The sequence below is a fragment of the Geotrypetes seraphini genome, chromosome 4 (genome assembly GCF_902459505.1).
Source record: "Geotrypetes seraphini chromosome 4, aGeoSer1.1, whole genome shotgun sequence".
Taxonomy (NCBI): Eukaryota; Metazoa; Chordata; class Amphibia; order Gymnophiona; family Dermophiidae; genus Geotrypetes; species Geotrypetes seraphini.
The window spans coordinates 201,110,110-201,136,696 of NC_047087.1; the positions used below are offsets into that span (position 1 = coordinate 201,110,110).

The following is a 26,587-nucleotide window of genomic DNA, read 5'->3' on the forward strand; positions in this document are numbered from 1 at the left end:
GGTTATCTCAGTTTTTTTCAGAGTCCAGAGATCATATCTTTGAGGTTACAGGAGAGTAACCTGTTTTTCACAAGATAATGTTGGGTTGCCAGCTATTTTGTCCCTTTTTCCCCCCTTAGAAGACCATAATTTGAATTTTCATCAGGTTTAAAAAGTCTTTATTTTTACTATTTGTTGTGCTTATGCCATCATCAGTGCATTGAGCAGCATCAGAAAGTTTAATTTTCAACTTAAGTCACTTGATTTCACTGTAGCTATGTTTTGACTGATGTTTCAGAAACCAAAGACACTCGCCCTCAAGAAAAGCTGGCGGTTTGTTGTTGACACCCACATACTGTGCTTTGGTCTCAGACATGACTTTACTTGTTGCACCACCTATTAATTTTGGTTACTGGGAACAGAAAGAAAAGTTCTTAGTTGGTATCAGAAGTATCAATCCACAAGGACCCTGGAAAAGCACTGAATGCTGGGCATGCATTGGCATTGATGAGACATCAAATCTCGTTTAAAGTCGAGCATCAGTATAGCCCATCGAGACCCTGATGCATGGGAAGATTTCTGCTTCAGAAAGAAAGTGGGGAAGGAACCGTACACAACAACCTGAAACAAAATGGAGTTTATTATGTACATTCAACTGTTAAAAACGAGACATATCATATTAGACAATATATCTTAACCAATCTATCTTGCAAATGTGGTTTGTGTTTCAGCTTCGTGATGAAAGCCTGCCTCAGGGGTACAGATGGTGATCTAAAAATATATACAGTATATATATATCACAATCAAAGCCAAGAATAGTATCAATGACACTGTACATAATGTCAGAACATAAAAATGGTAATGAACAACAGAAAGAACTGGCGGATCATAACTATGGTATTCACTTATATAATAAGCATAATAAAAAATTTCACAATAAAAAAATACACAGTAAGAATGAATATAAATACACATAATAAAATAATACAAGTATAGTAAAAGATTATAAAAAGAATAATAAATGCAAACATACAATGCTGACAAGAGAAACTAACTTACATCCTTTTGAATGTAAAATAAAATAACCATAATTTTAAAAAAATGATTGAGCCTATCACAAACAGTATGCAGTACATCAGCATAAGAAGGTATAATTCAAAACATACCTGATAAATGGCGCTCAAACACTTCAAAATCAAATGTCAATCAGTGCTGAAAATAAACATAAAAAAGAAAAAAATAATGAAACGCTGTGCTACTGGGGATGCCTCCATAGTGGCAAATAAAAGAAAGATCTCTGTAAAAATAAAGTGTATGTCATAAGCGTGCCATAAAAAACAACCACCTCAGTATGAAGGAAACACATGATTTAAAAATAAAAGACAGCACCATTGTAGGAAAGCCAAAAAGCAAAAACAGTGACATAAGTGCAGGGAAGCCAGAAAAAAGCATGGAGAAAACTAAACCACCATAGTATGAAGGAATGAAAAACAATATGGTTTAAAGTTAAAAGACAGCATGATGCGAAGTATAAGGAAAGCACCATTTCAGGAAAACCAAAGAGCCAAAAAACAGTTATAGTCTCAATCTCACCCCTCAAAATCAGGAAGTAACCAGAGGGGGCGGGATCGAGACCTGCAGACCCTATAGTGACTTGGCAAGAGGGAAGGCCCCTGTGACATCTGGCTTCTTCATTGCCAGCTGGTTTAGTATGACTGGGACTGAAGCAGGGTTCATAGCAATCCAGAGGCACCGCTGACTCCTTACTCCCCCCCCCCCTCTCATCCCAGCGGCCGGTAGGTGGAGGGAAAGAGATAAGAATATCCTTACTGGGTCAGACAATGGTCCAGCAAGCCAAGTAACCCGCTCTCACAGTGGCCAATCTAGGCCACCAGCACCTGGCCAAAACCCAAGGAGCAGCAACATTCCATGCTACCAAACCAGGGCAAGCAGTAGCTTCCCCATGTCTTTCTCAATAACAGCCTATGGACTTTTCCTCCAGGAAATTGTTCAAACCTTTCTTAAAACCAACTACTCTATCTGCTCTTACCACAACATCTGGCAATGCGTTCCAGAGCTTAACTATTTTCTGAGTGAGAAAAATTTCCTCCTATTGGTTTTAAAAGTATTTCCTTACAACTTCATCGAGTGTCCCCCTAGTCTTTGTAATTTTTGATGGAGTGAAAAATCAATCTACTTGAACCCGTCTATTCCTCTCAGGATTTTGAAGACTTCAATCATATCTCCTTTCAGCTGTCTTTTCCAAGCTGAAGAGCCCTAACCTTTTTAGTCTTTCCTCATACGAGAGGAGTTCCATCATCTTGGTCACTCTTCTTTGAACCTTTTCTAACGCCACTATATCTTTCTTGAGATAAGGAGACCAGAATTGAACACAATACTCCAGATGAGGTTGCACCATGGAGTGATACAGGGGCATTATAACATTCTTAGTCTTGTTAACCATCCTTTTTTTTAATAATGCCTAGCATCCTGTTTGCATTTTGGGCTGCCACCACACATTGGGCAGAAGGTTTCATTGTATTGTCTACAATGACACCCAGATCCTTTTCTTGGGTGCTAACTCCCAAGGTGGACCCTAGCATCCGGTAACTGTGATGAGGTGCTGGAGGAAAAAGGATATGCTGGATGGAGGGGGCATGACAGTAGATACTGGATAGAAGAGTGAAAATAAAGGGAGAAAGAGAAGATGCTGGAAGGGGGGAGAGAGTTAACAAATAAAACTGGAGAATAATAGGATGAGGGAGATGGAAAGCTGTAAATAGAAGCGCATAGAGATGCAGAAAAATAAATGGAGGAAAACTGAAAGGAAAAGGTTAAAGTCAGAGATTGATGTAGGAGAGGAAGTGAAAGAGAGAGAAGTCAGATAGACTGAAGACCCTGAAAGAAAATTAAGAAAAGACAGAAGAAAGCAGAAACTGGGTTAAACATGAATAAATTAGCCAGACAACAAAGGTAGAAAAAAATATATATATATTTTTAATTTCATGAACAGAAGATACAGTTTTACTGTACATTTATACTGCTTTCTTTTTATTTTCCAAAATGTAGAGTGTTGTTTCTCTTTCTCTGGTGTTGAACTGCATATGGCTTCTTGAAGTTTAAATTAGATTTTTGTCTACATTTATTTAAGTTTGTGGTTGCTTGTAGTTGCGTTTGGCTATGTAGGGGTCTTGTTGTGAATATGTTAGCTTTGGGATATATTCATCACAGATATTTGTATTATGTTTAATGACTTAGGAGATAGCTGATGGGGAGGAAAGGTGGGCAGTCTTTATGGATTTGCTCACCATGATAACCCAAGTTTCTAACCTCCGGTTTATATTCTAGTCCACTCCACCCCCCACCCCCCCCTTGGAGGGAAAAAAAGGATACCTCGGTTTATAATATACGGTACATCCAAGGGTACTGAAAGAACCTTGGGAAATTCTAGCAGCTCTGCTGTCTCACCTTTTCAATGCTTCTCTAGATTTGAGAGTGGTCCCAGAGGACTGGAAAAGGGTGGATATGGTCCCTCTCCACAATAGCAGAAGTAAGGAGAAGTTTGGGAACTAAAAGCCAATTAGTCTGATCTCTGTAGTAAGAAAATTAATGGAAACAGTTCTGAAACAGGGAGGTTTCTGAAATCCAGTAGATTGTATGGTTTCATTAAAGGCATGTCTTGTCAGAGAAATCTGATTAATTTCTTTGACTGAGTGACCAGAAGGTTAGATAGAAGGAGACCACTGGATGGTGATGTATTTAGATTTTTGCAAAGCTATTGTCACAGTTCCACATAGATGACTTATAAAAAAAACCAAATGCCCTCGGTATGGGCCATAAGTGACTGGGTTAGGAACTGGTTGAATGGAAGAAGATAGTTGTAAATTGCTTTTGCTTTGAGGAAATATACCATTGGTGTGCAGCAAGGTTCGGTTCTTGATCTGGTTCATTTTAACATTTTTTGCACATGATATTACTGAAGGGCTAACTAGCAAGGTTTGCCTCTTTGCTGAAGATGTTATGACGACAACACGACGGGGGACCTTGGGCTCCCGACGAAACTTGAATTTGGCAGCTAAGATTTAATGCTACAAAATGCAGGGCCTTGCATGTTGCTGTCTAACTTCTACTATACAGATACAGCTCTCTGCATAGTCCTCAGGTTTATGTACTGAAGCAAGGACTTTTCTAAGTTACTGGCCACTGTAAGAGTTTCCTGCTCAGCCAACCCCTAATTCCTTAATCTTGATGTCACCAGTCAGACTCTGAATCAATTAAACAGTTCTTTTAAAAAAAAAAAAATTAAATCATTTTTATTAAATTTTTCGGGTATATAAATACAAGCAATACAACAACAAACCAACAACAACTAACAAGAGAAATAGCAGGAACAGTCAAGTCTTTCGCGTCATTCCTTCACAAAGACCCACAGAAACCAACTCCCCCACCACCACCAGAATCCTCCCAAACCTCCCCCTCCCCCTGCACTCGAACAGTTCTTTAATAACGAAGCAAACAACTTACAGTCAGATGATAGTTCAATGTAGTTCAAGCCTGTACATTCCTTCTCACTCCACTAACATATCATGTCTATGCTAGGAGTGTCCACACTGTGGAGATGACACAGTTCGCCAGACTTAGAAGTAATCTAAGCTGTATTTGATTGTCAGAATTAAAGGGTGAAAAACCTGGTGGGAGAACACCACTCTCAGGCTCTCACTCTGGCATGTGTTCAGCAAATATGGCCACTGCTCTCCTCAGACTAAAGAAGGAGGCGGGCCCATGCTCTGCGGAAGCAGCCCAGACTACTGGAAGCAAAGCTCTCTGGGTAGTTGAGTCCACAGAGCACCCATAACTACTACACATTTAAACAAACATTAACTGAGCAAATGCCCACCAAATATGGGGGCATAACAATGCATTTGGGCTATAAAAACCTGAGGGGGTGAAGTGGAACTTGGGTGTGATGATTTTTAAGTGGCCAAACAGGTATAAAAGGCAACAACAAAAGCCAAATTATTTGGTTCATAGAGAGAGGAATGCCATTTTACAACCTGTGCACAAAATTTTATGTGCTAAGTTTGAAAATTATAGAATGAGGGGAATTATGTATTTTACTTTACACTTCATATAGAATTAGACTATATGAGAGAGGTTGCAACAGTGGCCAAATAAGACAATTTTAATATCTGTTTCAAAAGAGGAAACTTGTATACCTTTTTTGTGGGCATTTGTATTTTCTGTTCAGTTTTGAGATTTAGAATCTCCAGTTTGCTCATGACATACTCTCTTTGAGGTTCACCCCAACCCTACCAAACAGGAAGTCAAATCAAATACAGGGCAATGGCTAAACAAGGGGCTATTCTAAAAGTTGACTTTCACCAATATTTAGAAATACACATTATTTCATGATGGTTCTTTTTTTAAGTTGTTAAAATAGGTTCAGTATTTCTTTTCAGCCCAATTTTTATGTTCATTTCTACTTTCTTACTTTTTATTTGTATAGATATTGCAAAGCTTAAGTATTAGAACATAGTTTAGTTTCTTTTAAAGTCTCCTTGGTTTTGTGATGCCAATGGAAAGCAGCTAAATTTAGAAGTATCATCAGGACAAACAGCATTATGCCATGGTGGCTTTCTGATGTGAAGAGTTGTTACCTCCCATACGCACTAACAACCGATGGATAATTATCCCAGGAAAAGCAGGCAGCATGTTCTCACAGATGGGTGACATCATCCACGGAGCTTGGTACAGACAGTGCTAAAGTGTACTGAAACATCAAGACTGCCCGCAACCCACATGCGTGAGTGCCTTCCTGCCTGATGCCAGCTTGCAAGGTTGTCAGCTTTTTGTTTTCTGCGGAGTGAAGATGATATATCTGGACTTCACTCAGTCAAGTTTGCCTTCCCACTTCAATTTTTCCTTATTTTTGCCACTACAGTGGTACCTCGGTTTACATGCTCAGATGCTCAAGGCCCAGCAGAGGAGGAAGCCGATTTTCAAGAGTGCCCAGATGAGGATAAGAAGCGGCGGGGGGGGTGCCCAATTGTGTCGGAGGGGATGTCGGATCGTGTCGGGGGGGTGCCTAATCGTGGCGGGGGGGTGCCGGTTCGAGGCAGTGGGGTGCCAGATCGCAGGGGGGGTGCCTGATCGCGGGGGGGCCTTCGAGGGGAGGGGGAAACGCATCAAAGCGAGTTTCCATTATTTCCTATGGGGAAACTCACTTTGATAAACGAGCATTTTGGATTACGAGCATGCTCCTGGAACGGATTATGCTCATAATCCAAGGTACCACTGTATTTCCTTTTTTTTAAGTTAGTGTCTATACGATGTTACTTAGTATCAAAGTTCACCTGTTTCTAATTTCGGGCTTATTGACATTTTTCTGCCTCAACAAGCGACACATTCGATGCATGCCTTCAGTGCCATCATTCTTTGATGCAGGCTGTCATCTTGCATGCCTCTTCCTTGGGGTTACCAACACTTCAGCACCCTGCTGCACCTTATGAACCACCTTCATAGCACACGGTACTGTTGCATCCACTTCATTGTGTACAACAGGAGCTGTACTGGGGAAGGCTGGCCATGAAGCTGCAATGCTAATTGACATTGATTCTCTTCCCTTCTGCATCAATACCAGCCCAGCTTAAATATAGCTTATCAAGGCCTTATGGTACCGGATCTCGCTCTCTGTCATAAGTTGAGATCCATTGATGCTCGGTAACGGTGATTATTTCTCGGTACTTATCTATTCTCGGTACCCACTGATGCTCAGTACCTGTGATTTTCTCAGTACTGTCATTTCTCTCAATATCAATGTAGCAGTACTAAATGACAGAGGACTCTATTGGTACTGCTTCTTCCTTAAGATGTTCTTTGGTACCATTCTATTTAATGCCTCACAGTCCTTCTTCCAAACCGTACCATGGGCATCCTAATGTCAATCCTTACTACCTCCAGACTATCAATAGACACATATGGCTTGCCATGGCAAGTTCTCCAGCCACACATCTATTGTATGGATTCAGCTTATGCCAGGTATCTTCAGCATCGAGTCAGACGATGTATGCCATCCATCAACTGCATTTGTTAAGAACATAAGAAGCGCCATCTCCGGATCAGACCTTCGGTCCATCAAGTCCGGCGATCCGCACACGCGGAGGCCCCGCCAGGTATACACCTGGTTTATTTTATAGCCACCATATCTTTATATGCCTTTCTCAAGGAGATATGCATCTAGTTTGCTTTTGAAGCCTGGGACTGTCGATTCCGCAATAATCTCCCCTGGGAGAGTATTCCAGATGTCAACCACTCTCTGTGTGAAGCAGAACTTCCTGACATTAGTCCTGAACTTGTCCCCCCTTAGCTTCATTTCATGTCCTCTTGTCCGTGTCAAATTGGATAATGTAAATAATCTTCTCTGCTCTATTTTGTCGATTCCTTTCAGTATTTTGAAAGTCTCGATCATATCCCCCCGCAGTCTCCTTTTCTCAAGGGAGAACAATCCCAGTGTTTTAAGTCGATCCTCATATACCAGTTTCTCCATACCCTTCACTAGTTTAGTTGCTCGTCTCTGCACCCTCTCCAGCAGTTTTATATCCTTCTTTAGGTAGGGAGACCAATGTTGGACGCAGTATTCCAAGTGAGGTCTGACCATTGCCCTATAAAGCGGCATTATTACTTTCTCCGATCTACTCGAGATTCCTTTCTTTATCATGCCCAACATTCTATTTGCCTTCTTTGCCGCTGCCGCGCATTGTGCCGACGGCTTCAGGGTCCTATCTATCAGTACACCCAGGTCTCTTTCTTGTTCACTTTTTCCCAGAGTTGCACCTGTCATTTTGTACTCGTATTCCTTATTCTTACTGCCTAAATGCATTACCTTGCATTTCTCCACGTTGAACCTCATTTGCCATTTCTCCGCCCATTTTTCTAACCGACACAAATCGCTCTGGAGTTCCTCACTATCCTCCTGCGATCTGATTGCCCAGCAGAGTTTTGTGTCGTCTGCAAACTTGATGATCTCACTGGATGTTCCGTTTTCCAAGTCATTGATATAAATATTAAAAAGGATCGGCCCAAGTACCGAGCCCTGGGGTACACCACTAGTCACTTTCTCCCAGTCAGAGAACTTCCCATTTATGCCCACTCTCTGCTTTCGGTTTTCCAGCCATTTGCCTATCCATCTTTGTATATCTCCCTCTATGCCATGGCTTTGTAGTTTCCTGAGAAGTCTTTCGTGTGGAACTTTGTCGAACGCTTTCTGGAAATCCAAGTATATTATGTCCACCGGCTTTCCACTATCAATTTGCTCGTTCACGGTCTCAAAGAATTGGAGTAAATTCGTCAAACACGATTTCCCTTTCCTGAATCCATGTTGACTGGGTTTCATCAAGTCGTGTGTGTCCAAGTGCTGAACTATGCTATCCTTGATCAGTGATTCAATCATCTTGCCGGGGACAGACGTAAGACTCACAGGTCTATAGTTGCCCGGTTCTCCTCTCGATCCTTTTTTGAAAATTGGTGTGACGTTTGCTTTCTTCCAGTCGTCTGGTATCTGTCCAGTTCTGATTGACAGGTTTGCAAGTTTTTGCAATAACTCTCCGATTTCAACCTTCAATTCCTTCAAGACTCTCGGGTGAATTTCATCCGGTCCAGGGCATTTGTCACTTTTAAGTTTGTCGATCTGGTAGTATATCTGATCCAAGTTCACTTCAACTGTGGTGAGGCTGTCCTCTATTTCTCCTGTAAACAGTTTCTCCGCTTCAGGTATTGTTGAGGTGTCCTCCTTCGTAAAGACGGAGGCAAAGAAGGAATTTAGTTTGTCTGCGATTTGTTTATCTTCCTTGATGTACCCTTTTATTCCCTTGTCGTCCAGGGGTCCCACTGCCTCTTTTGCAGGTTTTTTCCCCTTCACGTATCTAAAAAAGGGCTTGAAGTTTTTGGCCTCCCGGGCTATTTTTTCCTCATAGTCCTGTTTTGCATCCCTCACCGCTTTGTGACATTTCTTCTGCTCATCTTTATGTTTGTTCCAGGCTTCGGTTGTCTTCGTGCATTTCCATATTTTGAAAGAGTCCTTCTTTTCTTTTATGGCTTCCTTCACCTGTATGGTAAGCCATGCCGGTTCTCCTTTGCCTTTAGTTCTCCGATCTTTAGAAATCCTCGGAATGTAGAGATCCTGTGCTTCTGCAATAGTATTTTTCAATAGGCACCATGCCTGATCTACTGTTTCAAGTTTGTCCACCATCTTCTCGAGTCGTTTTGTTACCATGGCTCTCATGCAATCGTATTTACCCTTTTTAAAGTTTAAGGTGGTGGTTAAGGTTTTGGCATGTTTCCTTTTCCCGATGTCCAGTTTAAAGTTGATTACATTGTGATCACTCGTTCCCAATGGAGCCCTGACTTCTACTTCTGTTATCGGTCCCTTGAGACCATTTAAGACTAAGTCCAAGATGGCGTCGCCTCTTGTCGGCTCTTTTACCATTTGCTCCAGGAAGCAATCCCCTAGCACCTCCAGGAACTTGGCCTCCTTGCCGCAATTGGAGGCTCCTAGTTTCCAGTCTATTCCTGGGAGATTGAAGTCTCCCAATATAACTACATTGCCTGTCTTGCATACTTGTTTGATTTCCTCCATCATTTCTGAGTCAGTGTCTACCGCCTGTCCTGGGGGACGATAGTAAAGGCCAATTTTTGTATCTGCGCCATTTTGACCAGGAATTTTGATCCAGAGGGACTCCAGCTTCTCTTTCCTGTCTGTTGTAATCATTCCAACAGAATCTTATTTCTTCCTTAACATATAGGGCAATACCTCCACCTTTCTGCCCTTCTCGATCCCTTCTATATAGTTTGTATCCCTGTAGTACTGTGTCCCATTTGTTTTCTTCATTCCACCATGTTTCTGTTATGCCAATGATATCCATGTTCTCATGTCTTGCTATCATCTCTAGTTCTCCCATTTTGTTTCCTATACTTCTAGCATTTGTATATATGCATCTAAGTTCCCTTCGTGTTACCTTTTTGGACCTTCTACTCTTGGCTGTCCTTACAGTTTTATTTACGGTATCCTTTACTGCTCCTGTGTTGTCTTCCATGTTTGCTGTGTGGTCTTCCCCTCTTGTGTCTGAGTTGTCCCTTCCTGCTTGTTCTCCTTTGTTGGCTGTGAGGTCGACCTCTCTTATGTATGAGTAGTAGTCCTTTGTTCCTACGTCGGGGCATCCTGTTGTCCATACCATCGACCGGTGGTCGACTGTCGGCTTCCTTCTCTATTGCTTTCTTCATGTTGCCTGCCAAAACTCTTGCTCCTTCCTTGTTGAGGTGTAATCCATCCCTTCTGTAGTACTTGCTTTTTCCCCAGAACGCCGTCCAGTTTCGCACGAAATCGAAGCCTTCGTCTTCGCACCATCGTCTCATCCAGGCGTTGATTGCTTGCAATTCCCCTTGTCTCTTTCCATCTGCTCTTGGTACAGGGAGGATTTCAGAGAAGGCCACCTTCACCTCCCTGATCTTCAGTTTTCTTCCGAGTGAGCGGAACTGACCCTTCATCTCTTCCCTGGTCATCTGTATCACTGGCCTCTATTTCAGTGTCTTGGACCAGAGCATCAGCACCAGATTGTCCTACCTCTGCAATCCATACGCATATCCCACTGTGCTTTATATGAGATTTCTTCTCCGCTGCACACATAGGTGTCATGATTCAGAGTAGGTAAGAATATTGCAATAACAAGAGGAAAAAAACTGGGTAGATGGATTTTGCAATCTTATATCTGCCACTGTGTGCAACTCTCTTCTTAATGCATGAGACTTATTTCTGCTGCTTAATGTCTCTTGTATTTCTTCCCAAAGGTTCCTCCTTACTTGGTAGATCATGGAGAAACGGGGCCTGTGCGGTGCAATAGATGTAAAGCTTATATGTGCCCTTTTATGCAGTTTATTGAAGGTGGAAGAAGGTTCCAGTGCTGCTTCTGCAGCTGTGTCACAGAAGGTAAGCTAATATAGTCTCAAATCACTTTCAGCAAAAATTATTTCACTGTAAATCATATTCCATATAGTCGCTGTTTTTATATATAAGATTTTGTAACTTTGCTGATGCCATATGACCTGTGATATTTGAAGTGCTGGTATAGTTGACCCCAACTATAGATGTATCACTTTTATTTATAAAGAAATGTGCTTTATTACTTAATATAGGGGTCTTTTTATTAAGGCATGCTAACCAATTTAGAATGCGCTAAAGATTAACGCACGCTAAATGCTAAGGCATCCATTGTATTCTATGGGTGCCTTAGCATTTAGCGCATGCTAAATCGGTTAGCGCAGTGTTCTTCAATTGCCGATCCACGGACCAGTGCCAGTCCACAGAAAATTCCTGCGCAGGGTCAGCGATATCGACGCGCTTAAATTTCCTGCCGGGTATATAGCAATGCAGCACCAGTCTTGGGTTTCCTGACTGCAGTGGTATTGGCGGCAGGCTGCTGTTCCCCCCCAGCCTCAGGCTCCAGGTGGTGAGTGAATTGGGGCCATCGGCAGCGTCTGGGCCTTCCCTCTGCGACGGCTCACTTGTGCGACGAGAGTCCACCCATATGCATCCCGGCGGTTGAGAGGGTGTGTCTGGGTGCAGCGGGTTGAGCCCATGCGGCTGTGGGGTTGTGCCGTGTTCACTGGCTGCCGCCAGGTTGTTGACAGCGTCCACGGGTGAGCGAGTGGTGCGGCACTGGCCCTGAGCATTCCTGTCGGCGGGCCGCTCACTCGTGGTGACTTGACGGCAGGGTGGCAGGTAAGAGCCTCTGGCTCATCTTGGGCTGCAGGGCCTGCAGTGCAATGCTGTTTGTGCCGGCTTGGGGGGAGGGCCGCAAATGTCTCTGAGCTTCTGGCTTTCTCATGTAGGTCTCGCTTCTTGGAGTTTTCTAGGGAGCGGGTTGTCTTGAGGCTTGCTCCTTCTTTTCTGCCAAAACCACAGAATGCACCTTGTATCAAGACTATATTGACTTGATTAAAGAAATGAAGAAAACAAATTGCAGTATCTGATCAAAAAAGTATTCTCTGCTCCATCAGTTGCATCATCTGGTCAAAAGTATCAGTTTCCAGAAACTATTTTGGCAAATGTAGTGCATAAATTCAATACAATATAATGAATGAATAATAAAAGCAGTTAGATCTTCGGCTTTGGAACCAATAGAAGATACCTACCTTAGGCTTGAGAACCTAGGTTAAGCTGCCCAATCATTGGCTTGGAAACCAGAGAGACACCCACTAAAGGCTTTGGAACCTCAGTGAAGAAACCAAAACTATAGGCTTGGGAACCTGTACTAAGAGACCCATCCATGGCTGGTATTTCACAGCAATCAGGTGTGACCTCTACAGCGATGTGGTTACTGGTTCAAATTTTTTGAACTAGTAGTGGAAATGCCAACATGGACCAATGCAATCAAATATTTTCCTCATAACTAATTCAAAACAACAGTTTAAACTTGAAAAGCTGATCATATTTTGATGTTAATATATGTCAATACTATTGAACCTTCCATGACCTTTGACTCTTATGTTCAGGCACAGTTTGCTTGCATTGAAAAACAAACCCAGCTTTTTCAGGGGGTCTGAAACATGCTCTTTCTAATAGAGTTAGTTTGGTTAAAAATATCCAATTTTTGACGTTTTATGAAAAACACAAACTAAATTGAAATGATAAAGTAATTAGATTAGCTTATAAGTTAAAATTGTATATTTGAGAACAAAGTCATGTCACAAAATAATAGACAAACTTTTACAGATATAGCTTCGTTATTACAGGAGTCTCAGAAGACTAAACTTTGGAATTTTTTAACACAGTCCTATTTTGGGCCCACTTTGAGGTTTTTGCGTTTGTCAGTTCCAAAAAATGAAAATCTGCATTAGTTCCATTGAATAGATCTTAAAAAATTGTATGAGATTGCCAAGTTTCATTTGTTTAGCTTCAAAGGTTAAGGAAATATTTTTACTAAAATGTGCCAAAATAGTGCAGGGAATACTGTACATCAGGGGTGCCCAATACGTCGATTGCGATCGACTGGTAGATTGGGAAGGCAAAGCGAGTCTTTCGTGGAGTCCATCCCAAGCTCTGTGATAGACTCGAGTTGCCGTCCCGATCTACCGGACCGATCAGCCTTCCTCTCTCCGATATCCCCCACCGCCGCCCCAAGCTCTCCCTGCAGAAGCGTCGGATCAACCAGCATTCTGCTCCCCGACGCTGCCTGGCTGTCCTGGAACTTCCTCTCCGACATCAGAATTGACTTCGGGGAGTGGAATGCTGGTCAGTGAAACACTTCTGTAGGGAGAGTTTGGGGCGGCAGTGGCTTTGGGGGCCTGTTCCCCGATGGCAGTGACGGCAAACCTAGTGGCTTGGGGGAGGGCAGGGAGAAAGAAAGGGGGCAGGTAGGGAGACAGAAAGTAGGAGGGGGGCAGGGAGACCATGAAAGAAGGGAAACGGAAAGAAAGGGGACATGGAGAGAGAGAGAGAGAAAGAAAGGGAGGCAGGGAGACAGAAAGAAAGAAAAAGTTGGGGGGGAGAATGAGGTCTGGAGGAGAGGAAGCATAAGCTGAAAGAAGGGAAGAAATATTGGAAGCACAGTCAGAAGAAAAAAGTGCAACCAGAGACTCAGGAAATCACCAGACAACAAAGGTAGGAAAAATTATTTTATTTTCAATTTAGTGATTAAAATGTGTCCGTTTTGAGAATTTATATCTGATGTCTATATTTTGCACCTTGGCTCCCTTTTACTAAACCGCAATAGCGTTTTTTAACGCAGGGAGCCTATGAACGTCAAGAGCATCGCGGGGCATTCAGCGCAGCTCCCTGCGCTAAAAACTGCTAATGCAGTTTAATAAAAAAGGAGGGGGTATATCTGTCTATTTTTGTATGGTTGTTACTGAGGTGACATTGCATAGAGTCATCTGCCTTGACCTCTTTGAAAAAAACCCCAGAATATGAATTGCAATTAACATTTTCTCTGCCTTTCAGTGTGCTTTGTGGGGGGTTTTTAATTTTATTGTTGGTAGATCATTTTGACTTGGTCATTTTAAAAGTAGCTCGCAACCCCAAAAAGTGTGGCCACCCCTACTGTACATGGTCGTAATATTGTGTCAGACAAAGCTATATCTCCAGAAGTATTCCACCGGAGAATCTTAAACTTTACCAGAATCAAATGTTCTCAAAAGAGGTTGTCGTTAAGTTAGAGAAGTTGACTCAAATATTAAAGTATTAGATGCACGTTTGCTTAAAACAGATGAACAGGTTTCTAACCTTCAAGGATTCTCCACATCTGTTATAAAAGATTTTCATACAATTCATTTCAAGTTAGAAATTATGGAAAATTCAGCAAGTAGAAACCTACATTTGATAAGTTTTCCTGTCACCCATTTGATTTCTCACGAAATACTTTTTCAGAAGTATCTAAGGGATATCTTGGGGTTAAGCTAATCCTGATTCAATACCTGTCTGCTCTTTATTATATTCCTAGAAAACAAAAAATTTCGGTTGAGCCAGGAGTAGACCAATTCACCACTATAGATATTGATTTGACACAATTTCTGGAAGACTCCCAGGATGCAATTCAGTCTAGATTTACACTTTTAGTATCTTGTGTGAATGAGAGTGACAAGGCATTTATCATGAAATTGTATTTTAAGAATAAATTGACAATGTTTTGTGGAGCAAGATTCAAATTTTTCCTGATGTGGCAAGAGCCACACAGCTTAGACGGAAAGCCTTTTTGGCTTTGAAGTCTAAGGTGGTGGATCTTGGTGGTACTTTTTTCCTAAAGTTCCCATGTAAATATTTGGTTACATTTCAAAACAAAGATTATGGGGTCCTTTTACAAAGCCGCACTAGCTGGAAATCTACCGCCTACTCAAAAGGAGGCAGTACCGGCTAGCGCATGCGGCAATCTAGCACACGCTATTCCGTGCGTTAAGACCCTAGCGCGGCTTTGTAAAAGGAGCCCTATGTGTTTTTTGATTCAATTAGAACAATTCTTAGGTCAATTTTATAAACAAACTTCTTAGAATATATTGTTTTGTACTTGGCATTGACAGACTTCTGTTACTAAGGAGGAAATAATGTATAATTATACCAAGATATTTGAAGGATGTAATTATCTTTCTTTAATTTTCTTTGCATTTTATATTGATAGGGAGTTTCTCTCCATAGATGTGGGCTGTAAAGGATTTCTACTTTTGAGCTATAAATTTATTTACCTTTGTTGTTTGCTGTCATAGTATTCCTATTTTCTGTATACTTGAGAGATTCATGTAAAAAATTTTCCATTAAAAAAAAAAAAAAATTACTAGAGTTTGTTTGGGTCATGTGAGATTTAGCATACAAAGTTTCATCAAAATCCATGATGGTGGGTGGGGAGCCCTAGACCACTTGACATGGAATGACCCTGAGTGCTCTTGTTCTCTCTGTTTACCTATTCTCAGAAGTATAATTTGTAGCCATCTTTTTTTCATTGTTTATTGCAGAGTAAACGTGATCTTTACAGCTGGATATAATAAATTTTTTGTCCCTTCAGTACCTCCTCACTACTTCCAGCATTTGGATCACACAGGGAAGCGAGTAGACTATTATGAGAGACCTGAGTTGTCCTTAGGATCTTACGAATTCTTAGCAACTGTTGACTACTGTAAGGTAAGACAGTTGGATCTCTGTTGTACTGTCTTCATATCAGGATTGTGATGCACCTAATAAGTAAACTCCACCAACTACAAATAAAGGGAGAAGAATGCATAAGTGTTTTCCTCCTTTGGTTCTTGGAAAAACTACAGTTAGGATTTAAATTTCCACTGCCCACTATTGCATATTGTGGTTGCTTCCCACCAGATGGGAGCAAATTAAATAGATGTAATGTAAGTCTTTCTGTTCTCAAGTTTTAGCCCAGATGGAGAGATCTTATTTGTGCTCTGTGACGGCATGCACTGAGCATTCTTCTAAAATTCTGCAACTGGAATTTTATATGCCCTACTGGATTCTTCCTACATCTGAAAATTTAAGGGAATATGTATAGCTATAGAATATGTCTGAGATTGAAAACATAATTGCCATACTGGGCCAAAACTCCCAAGTCCATTATCCTGTTTCCAACGATGGCCAATCCAGATAACAAGTACCTGGATCCCAAAAAATAGATAGATTCCACGTTACTTACACTCAGAGATAAGCAATAACTATGTAGATAAGTAGATAATAGCATCTTATGGATTTATCTAAACACAAATATGCTAACTATTGGTGATAGCTTGATGCACAAAAAGAGACTGAGCTTTATTTATGGTTTTTTGTGCCTGGCAGTTTCCTTCTTCTTATCTGTAGGAAATAATCAAAAAGTGCATTTCCCCAGGTAAAACTGTTTTATCCATAGAAAGGGCTTTTATTATTATCCTCATAATATTTGAACAATTTAGATCAGATACATGCAGTTAAATCTTTTTCAGTAGTTGTGAATTATTTTGTGCAGAATTTTATAAATAAAGCTCGTTTATACAGTGTGCTTCCTAACAAAAAGTTGGGTCTTTAGACACTGAACTTGAAGAAAAAAATGGAAGGAGAATGTGAGTAAGGCATAGAAAATATTGATCTATAAAGAGTACACAATACCCTTTAGAGCAGCGTGTCCAATTTTTTTTTTATCAGGGCTACATTTTATAGTTTGTAGCATTCGGAGGGTGAAGCCACACATCTGTGCATGTGCTCTCACTCATCTAAACCCCGACCCCCCCAGCCTTTACTCTGTCTGTCTGTCTGTCTCTCTCTTTCCCATATCTCCTCCCCCACACCTTCATCCAGTTTATCCCTTCACCTGGCTTCAGCAAAAAAAGAAACAATGGGATTCCTGCTTTCCTGCTGCGACTTGGCTCCCTGCAAGCTTGAACCACTTTGCGCTGGAAGTTTGGGTTGGTCTTGTGGTTTTAAGACTTGAAACCGCAAGACTAGCCCAAACCTTTGGTGCTGGGACAGCTGTCTGCAAGTTGGTCTCACAGTTTAAAGTCTTTTGATAGTTGAAACCATGAGACTAACTTGAACTTTTGGCACAGCACAGCTCAAGCTTTCAGAGAACCAAGTTACACAATAGGGAAGATTCTGAGAATTACCAAGCTTCTGTCAGCCAGGAAGAATCATTTGGAGGGCTGAGTTCTGGCCTGTGGGCCTTAGATTGGACAAGCCTGTTTTAGAAGAAGCATGCAGTTTGAGTGTTCTGGGAGTGTACAGTAATGTTTGATTTGTGGTAAATTTCTGCAATCACAGTAGATTTAACCAGCAAAAGGGGTTTTTGTGCTTACTATATCAGGCCCAAGACTTTGTAAACACACCTTTTAATGGTGACAAAAATATACATTCACATAAACTACAAGGTTCAGATGCCTCCTTAAACCTACGAGTTATGATAACCTTTTGTCATTTTGAGAAGGCAGTATGCTTTGAAAGATTTTGTTTTGGGATCAGAGCCTCTAATAGTCTGATTGAATGTTTGATCCAAGAATGCTTACTGGGAACAAAATTTTTATATATTCACTCCAGATGTCTTCTGAATTTACTGACAAAATAATGCTTTGATACTTTTCTTATCCAGGAACAATGTTTGTATTGAACAAGTACTTCCACTCCTGGATTTATATGTTAGAAAAAAATAGTAATGGCACTTTCATGCTGTTAATAGCAACTGAGTTGATGATAGCAGTAGCAATCAATACAAAAACTTGGGTGTATTTAGCGCTATAATTCAGGGGACTTAGGCCTAGATTCACTAAGTTTACCGATCGTGTCCCAACCAATTTGCGAGCACTTTGTGACCCCTGACCTGATTCACTAACCTTCCTCCTGATCAACACGTTCAAATGAGGGGAAATGGCATGCAAAGTAGGAAGGCAGCGATTTACTAAACTGAAGAAGGAACACTGATTGGGCTGGCCGATCCAAAAAGAAGCGACTGCTGAGGACCAGTCGTTCACGTCCTTGTTGACTGTCCTGCTCTCTGCCGCCCTGAAATCCCAGCATCAAAAAAACAAAACCAACAAAATAATCTGGGCCAAAACATTTTAAACACATTTCCTGCTCTCTGCCGACTCTCCTGCACTTCTCCGTAGTACAGCCCCGCTTTAAATCCACGGGTTAAAACCACGGGCTCGCAAGTAAAAGTCAAAGCAACAGTCCAGAAACAGTAGCTTATTTACTTGGAAGGGTAAAATGTAAACTCTACCTATGCACCCGAATGTAAGAGAGAAGCACTGTCCCTGGTGGAGAATTTTTTTTCCGCAAAACGTTTATGCCATGCAGAGCAAGCGCATGCACAGGCCATCTACAGGCAAAGAAGATGGTCTGCGCTTGCTCCGATCGCTGCAATTTGCATGAGGACACGTTGTGAATCGGTCGGCCGGGAAGACTCGGCCATGGATCGCCCATGGATGGGATCGCTTAGGTGAGTTTAGTGAATCTAACCCTTAAAAAAGGAAAAGTAAAGCGCATGTCCTCTTCAAAAGAAGCCAGAAATAGCACTGAAATTATATTCTTGATGCGTAACATTGCTTCAGGGCCTCTCCTCTGTGCTTGCTTATATGTCTGTAAATTGGCTTTATCTAGGGTTGTCTCTGCCATATCTCCTCATTGATGGACAAATTCTAGCACCTAAACTTTGATGAACTGGGCTGAAAGTTTCTTTGAACCTTAGCCTATTGGTCTTTTTGTACATTTTTAGCCACTGGAACATATTTTTTAAAAAGACAGGTATTGCAACAGATATGCATTGGATGCACACAATATGCAGATAAGTTCCAGATTGTGTGCTTGGAAAGAACAAGAAATAATTTTCGATGTTTCTTTATAACATTATCTCTAGCTCCATACATAACATTTCTCATCCACTCAGAAACTGTTCACCGATTCAGAAAAGGACAGTATTGGTAAACTTGCTGTTTTATGAAGGTTTTGCTTTAAGGTTTTAAGTTTTTTATATTTTCTTTTTCCCCTTTACAGAATAATAAAATTCCTAATCCCCCTGCTTTCATTTTCATGATCGATGTATCATACAATGCTGTGAAGAGTGGTCTGGTTACGCTGCTCTGTGAAGAGTTAAAATCACTCTTAGATTGCTTACCCAGGTAATTAAACCTCATCCTCTTTTAGTGTTTTGTCACTATGGCACAGAGAAATATAATGCCCTGGTAGCAGCAACATGTCTCAGATTGGAGTATGTTGATATGGGAATATAAGAACTAGTACTGTTGGAACAGGGAATTCTAGAGGCTTTCATTTTGTGGCAATAGGTTCTCTCATGTCTAATAGTCATTTTTAGTGGCTTGGGAATCATTGTCCTCTGACGCCTAATGACGCCTACTTGTAAAGTAGGTGTGGTTAGGGGCGGAGAATAAGCATGGTAAACTTAGGCATCGCAAGATGTGTGAGATAGGTGCCAGTAAATTAGGCCAAGTAAAATCTGGCCTAAAATATCAGCGCCTACCTCAATAGTGCCTAAAGATGCCTAGTCACTGCTAGGCATGATTCTATAAAGGATACCTAGTGGTTTGTTGACAACCATGTTGACCGATGCCTAAAAGTTAGGCACAGTTAGTGCGGTTTATAGACTCAAGTCCTTAGTGCCTTCTCTTAAGAGGTGGTAAGTGGTCCTGTGCTAACTGCAGATGTGCCAATTAGCACATATTAGTTGCAGTGTGCTAATCATAAAATACATTCCCCCCTCCCCTTCCCACCCACCCAGGGCTCTCAACTTATGGACTTACAGTTGGGAAAGGGAGGAAGAGATGCCAGATCGGGATTCAGGATTTTGGCACCCTTTATCACCATCAAAGGAGGGAGGGGTAGCTGCTAGATGGCAAGTCTCAATGCAAAAGTTGCCTCGGATTGCCAGTTCCTTGAGCTGGCCCTTTAACACCCTCCCCTCCCAAATCCCCCCCACAAAAAGCACTAAATGCATGGTTTAATGCATGTTAACTGCAAAAATACAATAAAGCTCCTAACATTGGGCGGTTATAGTTACTCCACAGTAAGCATGTGCTAAATTTAGTAAAAGGGCCCCTTAACTAAATCTGCAATCTTTGTTTTTACTTTGATCCTTTCTCCAGGGAAGGTAATATGGAAGAGACTGCAATCCGAGTTGGCTTTGTCACCTACAACAAAGTGCTTCATTTCTACAATGTGAAGAGCTCACTGGCTCAGCCGCAGATGATGGTTGTATCAGACGTGGCGGACATGTTTGTGCCATTGCTAGATGGCTTCCTAGTGAATGTGAATGAATCCAGGACTGTTATCACCAGGTAACCTTGATTATAGAGCCTTAGAATGCAAGTATATTATCCTTAATTTACCGGGCAAGAAGCATTTATTAATAGCTGTAATAATGATGTATAATTTTGGATTTGTAGCACCTTTCACTTATGCAAGATTCCACTGCATTTTCTAGGTTCAGCACACTTCAGAAACCTACATATACCCATTTGTGGATAGGATGTCAGAAAAGCGTTTATTATTTTCACATAACATGAGGCGCAGACGTGAGGCATTTATCTTTGTTATTATTCTCAAATTTCTACCAAACTTTACTATTTACTATTGGAAGCTCTCCATGCTTAAAATATCTATAGCTCTTGGATTCTGCGAATCTGTTCTCTCCTGGTTTGCCTCCTACCTCTCCTATCGCACCTTTAGTGTAAGTGTTGATGGGTCCTCTTTTGCTTCTACCCCACTAGCGGTTGGCATACCCCAGTGTTCCGTCTTAGGACCTCTTCTTTTCAATCTCTACACTTCTCTCTGTGCCCTGATCTCTTCCCATAGCTTCTAGTATCACCTATATGGTGATGACTCCTAGAACTAAACTAAACTAAACCTTGGGTTTATATACCGCACCATCTCCACGAATGCGGAGCTCGGCACGGTTTACAGGAAGAAAGATGAGAGAGGAACTACAGTGGAGAGATTAAAGAGTTAGGTGTAAAGGGGGAAGGTGAGAGGCCTAAGAGGGGGGAAGTGTTACAGTTTTGAGAATAGCCAGGTTTTTAGGTGTTTGCGGAAGAGTTGGAGGGAGCTTGAGGTTCGGAGAGGGGAGGTGAGGTTATTCCAGATCTCTACACCTGAAATTTCACCTGAAGTCCAAGAAAAAGTCTCTGCCTGTTTGGCTGACATTGCTGCTTGGATGTCCTGCCGTCATCTAAAACTAGAAAGAAAAACAAAAAACCCCTAACAACTGCAAAATATTGATTTCAAATTAAAACTTATCTCTGGAAAAAAAACAAATTTTTCCTGGCGAGCCCTAACGACAAAATTAAAGATACATCGATATTTTTGAATGGTCAGGACTTTCCCATAGACTATTCATTAAAATTTTGGGAGTGACATGGATCGGCATCTCACTCTAGAACAGTGGTCTCAAACTCGCGGCCCGCCAGGAACTATTTTGCAGCCTGCAGTCTGTACTAGTGCTGCCCACACTTTGCAGCATCCTCCAGCTTCCCCCGGCCTCCCGCCCTTACCTTCAGATAATTACTGCAGCCTACAGAGAGGATCGCCAGTACTGTAGTGATCCTTGCAGGCTGCCGTTGTCCTCAGCAGCAAGTTCCCTTTGCTGTAATCTTGCTCCTGACGTCAGAGGAGGGGCGAGACTGCAGCAGAGGGAACGTGCTGCGTAGGCCGATGGCAGCCTGCAAGGAATGCTATAGCACCGGTGATCCTCTTTGCAGGCTGCGGTAATTAGCTGAAACTAAGACTGGGAGGCCAGGGGGAAGCTGGAAGACACTGCAAAGAAGGGGGGGGGAACATACAGGCCTTCGGTGGGGAGGGGGGAGAAGATTTATAAACTATAAAGTGTTTTACCTCATGCAAAATTGTCATTTCTTTAATAAGACATTAACTATTTTTTCTGTAGCCCTCCATGTACCTACAAATCCAAAATATGGCCCTGCAATGGGTTTGAGTTTGAGATCACTGCTCTAAAAAGAACATACAGATCTGCTAGTCAGAAAAAAATTTATGGAAACTCCAAACCATTAAGAAATATTTTGATGCAGTATCATTTCGCTTGCTTGTTCCCCAGTCTTCTATATTAAGTATTCTTGACTATTGTAATATAATTTACTTGGGAGCATACAAGAAAACACTTAAAAGTCTTCGAGTTATTCAAAATTCAGCAGTACAATTGATTTTTGATTTGAAAAAATGGGAGCCTATTAGTCCCTATTATCAAAAATTGCATTGGTTGTGGATGGAGGCAAGAGTTCTGTTTAAATTTGCCTGCGTTTGTTTTAAATCAATATTTGGTATGTCTCCAGTCTATCTGATTTCTCACTTCCTTCTGGTCCGCTCTAACAAGCCCACACGCAGAATTCATATGTTTGCTTACCCAACAGTAAAAGCCTGTCATTTTAAAAGATTTCTGGACAGAACTCTTGCTTTTCAGGCAGGCAAAATGAACGACTGGTTGGGAAAAATTATTATGTGTGTTTCATCTTATTATTTTTTTAGAAAATTAGTAAAAACGCAGTTGTTTGATCGATTTGTAACCCAAGGTTTTATTGTTTTTAATCTTTTTTAAATCTTTTTGTTTATTATGTATTTCTGATGATTTGTACACTTCATTGATTGCCTGTAAACCGCCTTGAACTATTATGGCTTTGGCGGTATATAAGAATAGTTATTATTATTAAAAGTCACAAACTGAGCAGTACTTGCCAAAAGGTGTGGGTAAGGAGCCCCACTGTATAACTAACACCAAAATGATATTATAATAATAGTGAAATATGACCTCAATGTGAGGTTGCAAACTTGAGGAAGCACAAAGTTCAAAAAGAACCACAGCCACCACGCTTAACCTTCCTGGACTTTTTCCAGAATGAGAATTCACAACTTAGCCTCACGCCATCACAGGAACATAATGGGCTTCTTTTATCAAGCTGCGCTAGCGGGATTAGCGCGTGCGACTGATTAGCACAACCTACATGTCTCAGACTGGTGTGATAGGACTAAAGGAAAGAAAATTATAGGTAAGAATAATTTTTCCTGAAACTTTCATTCTCATTTTCTCTGTTTTGCATCAAGCACACACATGCTATTTCTTTCAGGCAATATATATATATATATATATCTTTCTGAAATTCAAATATATATGGCTCTTCTCTTTAAACAGTGGGTATGTTGAGAGGCAAAAGGTAATGCCACATCATCAAATGTGTCAGTAAGCTTTAAAGACAGATCTGGGGGGGGGGGTGAGTGGGGCAGGAGTTGAATTACTGACAGATATTTGTGTGCTGTAATTGATGCAATAGGGGCATCTTGTGGCCTAAATCTGCATTCTTAGAGGATTTTGCAGTGTAAACTGTATACTCAGGGCCAGCCCTACCACTGATCAACTGTTTCACATGTGGCCCTGCTCTTCAGCCCCTAGTGAGTTATTCAAATGATGCCCCCCAATGAGTCTGTGCATGCAGTCCTGCATTTTTCTGTCCTTGGGCTGTCCAAACCTGTACTTGTTCAAATAGTAAGGTTTAGAACTGAGATTGTATTGACCCTTATGCTGATTAGTAGTTTGTCTTATACTAGTTTGCTGCTTTATTTGGATAATACCTTCTTAGTGGTAATTTCTTCTCTACACAGTTTGCTGGACCAGATACCTGAGATGTTTGCAGATACAAGGGAAACAGAAACTGTCTTTGCTCCTGTGATACAGGCAGGATTGGAAGCACTTAAGGTGAGATCTCCTTATATGGAAATACAGTGGATCTGTTCTCCTTCCCTTTGATATTTGTACACATATCCTCTGCTTTGCTTGAAGTTATACTGTAAAATGTATTCATTAGTCATGCATTTCTGCTTGTTCCAGATATCCCTCCAACTTGATTCATTGATTTTTTTATTTATTTTAGTATTTATAGACCACTTATAGCCTAACTGGTTTACATCAGGTACTCAAGTATTTCTCTCTATCTGTCCTGGGGGGCTTACAGTCTATCTAACGTACCTGGGGCAATGGAGTGTTAAGTGACTTGCCCAGTCACAAGGAGCAGTGTTGGGCTTGAACCTACAACCTCAGGGTGCTAAGGCCGCAGCCCTAACCACTAGGCCACTCCTTCACTCCTTGTCACCAGGTACATACTTCTAGATTTTCAACTACATGAATTAATATTTTATTATTTTTATGTATTCAAATCACATTGCTGACAAATGCTCTCAATTAAGTAGGAAATCCTGATTAGACTTTATCTAGACTTAGCTAGTCTAGAATGTAACAGCTGGAACTGATATAATTTACAATGTGTGCAGCAAGCCAGTCCTGTTGCAGAGTGAGCGGATGGTAAGTCTCCACTTGTATTAAAAGCTTGAGAGAAGAGCCAGGCTTTCACCTGCATGCTGAAACAGAGGTAATCTTTAGTTAGGTATAGCTGTTCTAGGAGTCAGTTCCAGAGCATGGGGCCTGTTCTTGAGTAACCTCACTGGTGGTATGATCTGTTTTGGTGCTTCTTCAGAGAACCTTAGATTCGTTTCCAAGTAGTGGTCTGTTAGTTGTAGGGTTAACTAGATGGTGGTAGGCAGATAATCAGGCAGTTGTGTGGCTATAATTAGATGAGTGTTTTGCTAATTCGGTTTGTGTCTTCCAGACAGGGGAGACTATAGTTTCTTCTTCCCTAAGCTCCTCGGATATATAATTGACGGGGCCGAAGCACATTCAAGTTTAGTACGGACAGTTTGAAAAGTGAGCTGTCACTTTAAGTTTTAAGAAAGCTTGTGACTGCCTGCACTGTGCATGCACAAGTGCCTTCCCAATGTAGGCTTGTGGTACCGCAGAGTGAAGAAGTGTGTTCTGGACTTCATCCGGTTAGTGTGCTTCCAACCTGCTTTTAGTAGTAGTGTTTTTCAGCTTATAGCCATTGGTCTTTTCTTTCCTATTTGTTTCTTTACTTAAAAAAAAAATTATTGTTTTCGTTTCTCTCACTTGGGCGCTTACTTGTGTGAGGGCTTTTTGGTTGCATGAATTTTTCGATGTTTTTTTGTAGTCGTTGGTTTTTCCTCTGTTAAAAATTAATCATTGAGTTTAATTTGGTTGATGATGTATTCTCGCCCATGTCGAAACCATTGACAGGGTTTAAAAAGTGCTATCGGTGCCAGCAGCCTATAACCATAACTAAACCCCATAACTGGTGTTTGCAGTATTTAGGCCCTGAACACCGTATGGACTCCTGCCTGCGCTGTTCCACCTTGAAGAAGCGTTCAGTAGAAGCCCGCTGCATCCAGCAGGAGAAACTCTTTGGTTTGGCAATGGGCACCAGTAAACATATGGAACCGGCAGTACTAGCATTGACATCAGTATCGGATGACATCCCAGCATTGGGGAAGCTGGCTAAGAAGCCATCCTCTTTCCAGCCAACGTCATAGGCTTTGACAGCATCAAGTCCTTCAATGTAGGCAAAGAAGCAATGTCACCGCTCTTCATCTCTGAAGGTATTATCTCCTTCAGGGCATGCATTCTCGCCAAGGTCACCAACCCCTAGATACCCTGACGCACCGATAGTACCGGTTCTTGAGCCAAGGGTACTCGTGCAGCTCTTCAGGGAACAACTTAATTAGTTCTTTAGGAAGTTGCTCAGTGACATATTTAAGTTACACGGAACACCGCTGTCAATATTGATGCCCTAGGTACTGGCCCAGCCTCAGCATAGCACTTCAAGGCCACAGGGTACCAATTTGAGATTCACATCGAGAGGTCGATCCACTTCATACCGGTCACCATCGAAGCATTGATCTTCAGCTTCGCAGCGACGCTCTACATCAAAGCATTGTCGCTCTGCTTCAAAGCATCAATGTTTCTCTTCAAGACATAGATGTTCTTCATCGAGATCTAGCTCTAGACACGGTCAATCGACATCGCATCACTCCCATGTTTCCAGGGGTAAGAGAGCTTCTCATTGATCCTCTTCTTCATCATCATTGGATACCGAGGAACATCATCTTGTCCTACTCACCCATCTCCTATTCATTCTCCTTCATATAGAGAATCACCTGGTGTACCTGTGGCAAACTTTGACCTTTGATGTCACCATTCTGACTCTGAGTGTGAGCCCACTCTCTCTGCACCAGAATCATACGGTATACTATCAGATCTGCCACCTCCTCCCCCAAGACAAAGGTCTCTCCCTGAAGTTCTGTCTTTCATGAAGTAAATCAGACAATTGGGGAAAGCTCTGCCTATCAAACTAGAAGCAGACACTGAGCCCAGGGCGGAACTGTTGGATGCCTTAGATTATGATGAGCTATCTAATGAGCTTCTCAAGTTGCCCTTACATAATCTACTCAAGGAGGCCCTATTTCGAAATTGGAAAAATCCCCTCTCAGTCAGAGCTGCCGTGAGGAAAATTGACTCTCTTTATAGAATAATTTCCTGCCCAGGATTTGATAAACTGCAGCTGCAACATCAGTTACTGTTGGTGGAGTCTACTCTTAAGAAGTCATCTAGTACTGGGGTTTTATGTGTCCACACCACCGGGGCGTGAGGGTCGCACGACGGATAAATTTGGATGCCACCTCTATCAAAATTCAATGTTGGCCAATGTAGAGTGTTAAATTATAACTTCTATATGTCCT

General features: G+C 41.6%; 1 protein-coding gene across 6 annotated transcripts in view; it reads left to right on the forward strand.

Moving 5' to 3' along the window:
• The window catches only part of SEC24C (SEC24 homolog C, COPII coat complex component), a 220,176-nt gene that overhangs the window by 126,016 nt on the left and 67,573 nt on the right, over positions 1-26,587 (forward strand). For all 6 annotated transcript variants that reach the window (XM_033941868.1, XM_033941866.1, XM_033941871.1 and 3 more), the window contains 5 exons: positions 10,822-10,960; positions 15,525-15,640; positions 18,980-19,104; positions 20,086-20,277; positions 23,606-23,699. In XM_033941868.1, the coding sequence (XP_033797759.1) occupies positions 10,822-10,960; positions 15,525-15,640; positions 18,980-19,104; positions 20,086-20,277; positions 23,606-23,699 (666 nt within the window). The remainder of the gene's footprint in view (positions 1-10,821; positions 10,961-15,524; positions 15,641-18,979; positions 19,105-20,085; positions 20,278-23,605; positions 23,700-26,587) is intronic.